Source organism: Protomyctophum parallelum (genome assembly GCF_964188405.1).
Source record: "Protomyctophum parallelum genome assembly, chromosome: 3".
Classification (NCBI taxonomy): Eukaryota; Metazoa; Chordata; class Actinopteri; order Myctophiformes; family Myctophidae; genus Protomyctophum; species Protomyctophum parallelum.
Window position 1 is genome coordinate 49,326,249 of NC_139698.1, and position 7,637 is coordinate 49,333,885.

The 7,637-nt window shown below is 41.6% G+C and overlaps 1 protein-coding gene across 6 annotated transcripts in view; it reads left to right on the plus strand.

The window, feature by feature from the left end:
- The window catches only part of arhgef1 (Rho guanine nucleotide exchange factor (GEF) 1), a 56,379-nt gene extending 49,001 nt beyond the window's left edge, over positions 1-7,378 (plus strand). For all 6 annotated transcript variants that reach the window (XM_083761160.1, XM_083761158.1, XM_083761159.1 and 3 more), the window contains 8 exons: positions 463-550; positions 3,630-3,731; positions 4,030-4,082; positions 4,203-4,346; positions 4,456-4,578; positions 5,069-5,226; positions 6,016-6,120; positions 6,438-7,378. In XM_083761160.1, the coding sequence (XP_083617286.1) occupies positions 463-550; positions 3,630-3,731; positions 4,030-4,082; positions 4,203-4,346; positions 4,456-4,578; positions 5,069-5,226; positions 6,016-6,090 (743 nt within the window). In that variant the 3' untranslated portion in view covers positions 6,091-6,120; positions 6,438-7,378. The remainder of the gene's footprint in view (positions 1-462; positions 551-3,629; positions 3,732-4,029; positions 4,083-4,202; positions 4,347-4,455; positions 4,579-5,068; positions 5,227-6,015; positions 6,121-6,437) is intronic.
- Positions 7,379-7,637: the final 259 nt, after the last annotated feature.

Consider the following 7,637-nt stretch of genomic DNA (forward strand, 5'->3'; position numbering starts at 1 on the left):
ATGCTCTGCACACTCGTACAGAGCACAAACCCACACATATAGGCGCACACACCCACATCTATAGACACATACATAGCACAGACCTGCATGTAGACACACACACACACACACACACACAGCACAGACCCACAACACGCACGTATAGACAACACTGACACACAGTAGGGTGCAACTAACAATTTTCAGATTAATCTGCAGTTGTTGATTCTAGTCAGTGCATTTAATTTAGACCACAAAATAACAGTAAAACAACGCAAAGGTATGTGATAAGACATACATAATACTGTATGCTGCATGTATAACATTTAAAAGATTTTCATATTATGATACTGATTTATCGATTGTTTGATTAATGGTTTTACCACTATAGAATGCAATACTCTGTCTTCCTCACACACACGCACACACGCGCACGCACGCACTATATACACTAGACCAATTTGTCCTCTGTGTATCTGTCAGATCGTAAGGCCTTCTACGTGATCTTCACCTGGGAGAGCGGTGCTCAGATCTACGAGCTGGTGGCCCAGTCTATACAGGAGATGAAGGGGTGAGTGTGAAAGAGGAGTAGCATTAGGGTCTGATGCTCCACTTCATGTTCAAAATCTTATATAGCCTTTTTGTCAGGTCAAACCTAGACTGGAACTCACCTATGCTTTCTATGGCATAGGCAGCTCCCGGCAGGATCCGCCGGGAGAAACTAGACACAGCTGCAGGACATGAGACAGAGACTAATTCATTAGAGCGACAGAGAGAGTGTGTGTGTGTGTGTGTGTGTATTAGGGCTGACCTTCGATTACGTTTTTGATGATCGACGCTTCGATATAAATTTGTTTCGATCTTCGACGCTTCGAAACCCAACGGGGGGGGGGGGGAAATGAACTCTTCAAGCCTGACACTTGTCAGAAATAAAATCAACCACGGTTAATTTGATTGATCATAAAGTTAATGTGACTGTGAGTGTGCGTATGGGAAAAAATATATAAACTGCACAGATTATAGATCACTTGGAATTATAACAATCTGTTGAGTATTGCCTGAATAATGCCACTAGTGAAATCCCATTTTTATCGACATGCGATGCCGATGGAGAAATCCCACATAGTTAAATTACCTCATAGTCATGCTGCATGCGCTGTTGGTCGATGAAGAATTATAATCCAAGGTTTGTCAATCATATTATGGTTTATGGTTGAAAGTAAACCATAATAAGTAAACTTTAAGAAGAGATCTGCAGTAATTGTGCTGCAGACAGTGCAGAGCGCATGAGAGCAGCTCCGCTTGCTAATTGAGTGGACATTTGCGCAACTTCACTGCATGACATTACAGTAATTAGTTATTTGCCAGCACCTGCTCCAATATAGGCCTAAATCAAACTTTATTTATATAGCACATTTAAAACAATAAAAGCTGACCAAAGTGCTGTAGGCCTACAGGCTGAAACAAGTGGAGCATCACCATCGGCGCACAAAAAAAAACATAATTAAAAGAAAAAACACAGGCAAATAGGCTACATAATTACAATAATACGATCAGGTGCAATTAAATGCCAAAGAGAAAAGGTGTTTTGGTCTGGGTCTGTAGGAGCTGCTCTGCTGCATGGGAGTTCACAGTGATGGAACAGGCCAGTCTTCAGACAAGAATAAAAAATATATATCGCTGGCAACGGCAAAATCAATTCTCCGCATCGCCAAAATAAATCTATAGGCCTAGTTTCATTCGTGCCATTATACTCAGCCAATATGCACAACGCAGCGCATGAGATTGCAGATCTTTGAATTTTCGGTGCGCGCACTCACCATGTGAATCCAAGAAGGAATCACAAGTATAATGTAGCCTACACCGCCAGGCTCCACAAGGTTCTCAGCGCAATGGTGCGTCGATAAAAGTTGAGATTTTATAGTGGCATTATTCAGGCAATACTCAACAGATTGTTATAATTCCATGTGATCTATAATCTGTGAAGTTTATATTTTCATTTGGGTGTAAGTAATGTTTTTATATGACTTATAAAACATGGTAGCCTATATTTAATGTCCACTGAGCTGTGGTGCGCTTCCTTGTTTTTAACACGGGGAAAGAGGAGGCGTTGCGAGGTGCTGCGAGGCGCAAGCATGGCTCGCGGACCAAATGGGGCCGTCTCGCGGACCAAAAGCGGCCGCTATTTTTTTAATGACTATTCGAATCAAAGTTTAAAAATCGATTCCCGTGCGTATCGATTGAACATCGATTAATCGATTTTTTTGGGTCAGCCCTAGTGTGTATGTGTGTGCATATCTGCGTCAATTTAACAAAGGTGCAGACGATCAGAAATCAGCAGAGAGAGACCGACGTTTGCGCTACTGTATGCCGTATTGCCTTTTTTTTCTCCCTGGAAATAAATACATCTGGGTTTCCGAGGCTAGGTGAAACCTGACTAATGAAAGCTCATGAAATGTAGACGACCTAGTCATACTCACCACCTAGTCATACTGAATGCCTAGTCCTGATTGGATGCCACACGCTGCCTAAGCCAATGGGAGTGTATTGCCTGCCTCCTAAGCTATGCCACACTGATTTCCGCACCGCAGCGAGCAAGCTTTACAACCGCAGCCTCGAAACGAAAACAGCTGCTAATGTTATGAGCTGGACATCAGGAAAGCCACAACAAAACCATCATTGAACCACCTGACAAATATCACTATGTGATCATTTCTTGTTTTTGCGAACTCAGTGAGCACTAACTATGAGACCCTGCAGATCATGTCTGTGTGTCTGTGTGTCTGTGTGTGTCTGTCCCGCTGTGACACCACCCGCCCGCCACCAGAGGGCACAGCTGTATCACACAAAACACACACACGCACACACGCACTCACACACACACACACACACACACACACACAACTTAACTTAAAAAAAACTTAACTTAAAAAAAAACTTTAAAAACACTTCAAAAAACTTAACTTAAAAATAAAATCTTAAAAACTTAATAAAAACACAACAAAAAAAACTTAACTTCAAAAAAAACTTTAAAAACACTTAACTTCAAAAAACTTAACTCAAAAATAAAATCTTAAAAAAACACAAAAAAGAGAACTTTAAAAAGAAAACCTTAAAAAAAGTATGTAATTCATTCTAAGACGTTTGCGCGTCTTACTTGTATTGGAACTGTAGGAGACTAGCCGTCTATACTGTAAGAGGGGCAGTGCATATTGTGATTGTCCAGAGATAATCTTTTAAACGGCTGCACAACTCGGGCCAAATGTTGTGTGCCCAATGCCAGTAGACCATGTTCTCTTTCACATGTTTTCTATTTTTAGAAATACTAACTTGAATTAATCTATAATGGAAGTATGCTAAAGTCTGTTAAATAGTATAGTAAATAAACTATTGCTTTGGATAAAAGCACTATATATTAAATGCAACATTTACCATTTATAAACCAAGGACAGAGGATGTTGTCTAGTCTGTATACTTTTTATTTTTATTAATTACTGATTTGTAATACCGGTATTGATCATAACAAATAAGCAATACATTTTAACAATACACAATACATTTTAGCAAGTTATTAAATAAAAACTTCAGGATGAATTGTACTCAACTTTTCGTGTATTCCTGTGTATGTGTATGTGTGTGTGTCCGTGTAGCTGGACAGATTGTATAAAGAAAGCGGTGGACGAACTAAAGAAGAGTGGACTTCACCAGAAGTTGCCGCTGCCTCCTGGAGGACCCCCATTAAGTCCCTCAGTGTAAGTCTGTTGTGGTGTAATAATGTGGTGCGTTATGGTGAGAGGAAGGTCTCATTCATCACTTGCCAAATTCCCCACATCTCAAACATCTCCAGTGACCAGTCTGTTATCATCAAGTCATATCTTAAAAGTGACATTCCATACCAGCAGCAGTGGTCTTTAATTTATCTTGATGTGAAAATGATGATGAATGATGATCGCTAAATGAACTAATCCGGCTATACTACCATTATGTCCCTTATATTTGGAATAATTGATGTCCTTTCTCTCATCTCTCAATCTTTTATTTCTCTCTCAGGCTCTCTGTCCCTATGAGTCCCACTGAGAATGGAGGGTTGAAGAGCACCAGTGGTGAGTGAGAGTTCCCATATTTCATCAGCGGAGCACTATCGATTTGCAAACCACATTCAGTGTTATTACTATGCATGGTTAAAGGCCACAACCTGCCTTAAAGCTGCTGCTTGTCCGCAGATCGAGATAAGGATGGCCTGACTGATGACAATTCGACCAACACCCGTCATCTGCTAATCGACTACCTGTCGGAAAAAGGCTTCGACCTGATTGGCCACACCAACAGTGACCAGGAGAAGGTGGCCAACTGCGCATTGGATGAAGGTTACCGTTTTATAACTTTCTTTCTTTCAATCTTTCTTTCTGTCCATTTCATGAAGACAGATGCTGAGGATCACATCCACCTAATCTGACTCTTGCTCCAACCCCACAGTCATGTCGCTGAAAAGGCTACTGGTCACCAGCATCAGCCTATCTGAGGACATCCAACTAGATGAGAATGGAAGGGAGGGACCCGAGAGGACAGACCAAGACACAGATGGCAGTCAGTCAACAGGTAACAGTTACTGCAGTTGTAAGAAGTTATTCAAAATGAAATATCAACCACTCAGGCAAAGAGGAAATCCCTCCCCTCCCATCCATTTGTCCCGGGAAACCTAGTCCTGCACAAGCGCCCAATGTTACCACCTGTCCTGGGTGCAAATCTAGGTTACATTAAGGGATTCCTTTCTTTGAGCAGCATAGATGTTTGATTTCCCACATGGGAAAATCCAAGGGTTGGAATCCAGGGAGTTACACCACATCTTATCTTAATATTTATTTTATTTGTATAATTATTATCTTTTCATATACCAAAACTAATATGAACTTGCTTTAAGTTCCTTTTTTTTATTATATATTTTTTTATGAATCTTACCGTCCATTACCTGATCTTATTTATACAATTTTGGACAAACATATTCCTTCAGCCAGACAGACTCATTATTCTGGGCTATTTTGAGGTTACGCTTTTTATGTCAGTCGTTCACATTCCGTCTGTTTTGCAGAAGAGAGGCAAAGCAGTGACAGCGGCGCAAGAGCGAACGATATTGCAGATGGGACGGAGGACGGTGGGATCAGTGCTCCCCTGGTGTTGTCCAAGGAGAGGATGGAAGAGGTCCGCAAGAGGCTTCAGAGTCTGGAGGAACAACTGACAAGACTTCAGGTGAGAGCCCCCATCCCTTAAATAAACAACAGTGAATAAGCAATCCCCAAGACAGAAAATAAGTGTAAAAAGAGAGGGATAAAAGCGGAAAAGAGAGCATGTACTCTAGTGAGGTATCAGTAAAGACAAACAGAATGACGAGAGATAAGTACTGAGTGGAAAAAGATGCGGAGGACTTAACCATTTGACCCCAAATACTTTTTTGACAGGGGTCTCCCAGGGTGCTATACTTAGTCTGTTTCTGTTTCGGCCCTACACCAAATGTCGTGGCAGATTCTAGCTGATCTACAAGCTCACACAACGCATCACACTCACACGCTGCGACTCTGGGCATGTAGATCGGCTATCTTCGGTGAATGTTCGCCCCAAAATAGGGACGAGATAGGGCTCATGTTGTATAAGTGACAATTGGCGAGGGGATGATTTGAGTGAGATGTGAGCCTGGCAATATTTTGTGGAACAGATGGACTGCGAGAAATGCCACAAAGGAGAAGGTAAAGAACAAGAAAACCACTTAACCACTGCTGTTACTGGCTTGCTGAAAATTGCCTTTTAAAATTGGACTTCTCTGACAATGGCCATTATGTTCTCGTCCTGCAATGGGATGTGTCAGAAAGACGGCAAGAGGGGATGATAAGGGTATCAGGTGGTGTCTGTGTATGTGTCGTTGTTAAAGCAAGGTAGATGGGGGGTGTGTGTGTGTGTGTGTGTGTGTGCGCCTGCCTGCCTATCGAGGTTGGCACATGTGTCCCAGGGTACTGAGAGACGTGTTATTGATCCGTGTTTCAGACTGTTGAAGAGGCACACCACAGACTGCAGGAAGCACTCTCCAAGTTCTCCCTGGAGGGGGGCAACTTGCAATGAGAGACCAGCACGACCCCTGCTGACCACCAGGTGAGACATCATGTAAACCTGCTATAACACATATCTAGACATGTGTAATTAGTATTCACCAGAATATGTGTCTAGAATACTGTACAATTTAGGCATTTAGTAGACCCTCTTAATCCAGAGCGATTCACAATTAGCATAGCCGTCCTCTTTGGTTAACTTGTTGGAGTCCCAACACAAACCTCTGCAGTCAAATAAGATTAGGGTTTAGATGCCACAACAATGGCTTGTTATGCATGCAGAGTCTTGCAGACCAATGCAAGAGTTTTGCACTTGCTATTTTATTACAACTTAGTGCTTTGTCGTCTTTCCCAATTCAGATCACTGCAGGTTCTAGAGTCGCTGTTTGACTGTCCGGATAGATTTCCCCGTTTCCTCAAACACTCGTATGCCATGCCTGGATTCTCGCTGAATCTGCAGCCGGTCGTAACCCAGCAAGACATCTCTGCCAGCCCGAGGGGGAGGGCTCAGTCCGCAGTGCAGTGGTTCACTAATGAAACATGGGAGCTGTGTGTGCGCATGCGCGCGCGCGCGTGTGTGTGTGTGTGTCTGTATGCACATGCGTGCAAGCATGCATGCAATACACAGATGAGAGATGTCCCCTTTTTATGTGGGAGACACATTTAAGAAGAGAAGAAAGGTGCCAAAGATGGAGCAATATTTTGCTGTGAGAAAGATGCTGCCTAATTAAAATTGTAGTGACTGTGATAACACACATACACACACCGGAGATATGCATGTGAGAAAATTCATACAATTCATATGTATGCATGCCAAGTTATACCTGATTTGAACCCTTTAGGGGGCATGGTCGAGTTTTAAGCTATACCAAAATGCTACTGCAAATTAGTAAGTATTTTTTTCTATCCTATGCCAAAGCCAAAGTACAGCAGAAATGCACTTTCTCTTACGATCAAATGCAATTGGACGCACACTGTTTCCCAACATTTCTTTTTGCAATATTTATTAGTTTTATCTATCTGTTCAGTTTATATATTTTGTGTGCATTATGTAGCCGGTCCTTCTCAGTGAGAGGAAACGTGTGCATGGTAGCATGTGTGTGTATGTGTGTTACAATAGTGTTTAAGGTAGTGAAACTGATTTGTTTCGCAAGTTACCTTACTGTAATTAGATGAAATTAGAAACATATTATATATATATATAACGTATGTTATATAGCAAACACATATATATATATATATAGTGTTTAGAGTCTTGTTTGCGTTGACTGCTTTTATTTATTCCTCTTGAGTCCTGTTGAGTCAATTGCCTGCCTTTCTGGAGTGACACCATTGTAGCACTGGACTGGGATGATGGACAGATGTAAGAGAGAGCGAGAGAGAAAGATGGCAGAGGAAGAAAAACAGACGGTATCTTAGGTGCACAGCAGAAGAGTGGGGAAGAGTAGGAGAATGACATTTAACTTGTTATGCTTTTCAGTAGCAAATCTGTTACATTTGGCAAGTATAAATTAGCCATGAAAAAATAGAGAAAAACATTCTATTGTTGTTTTGATTCAT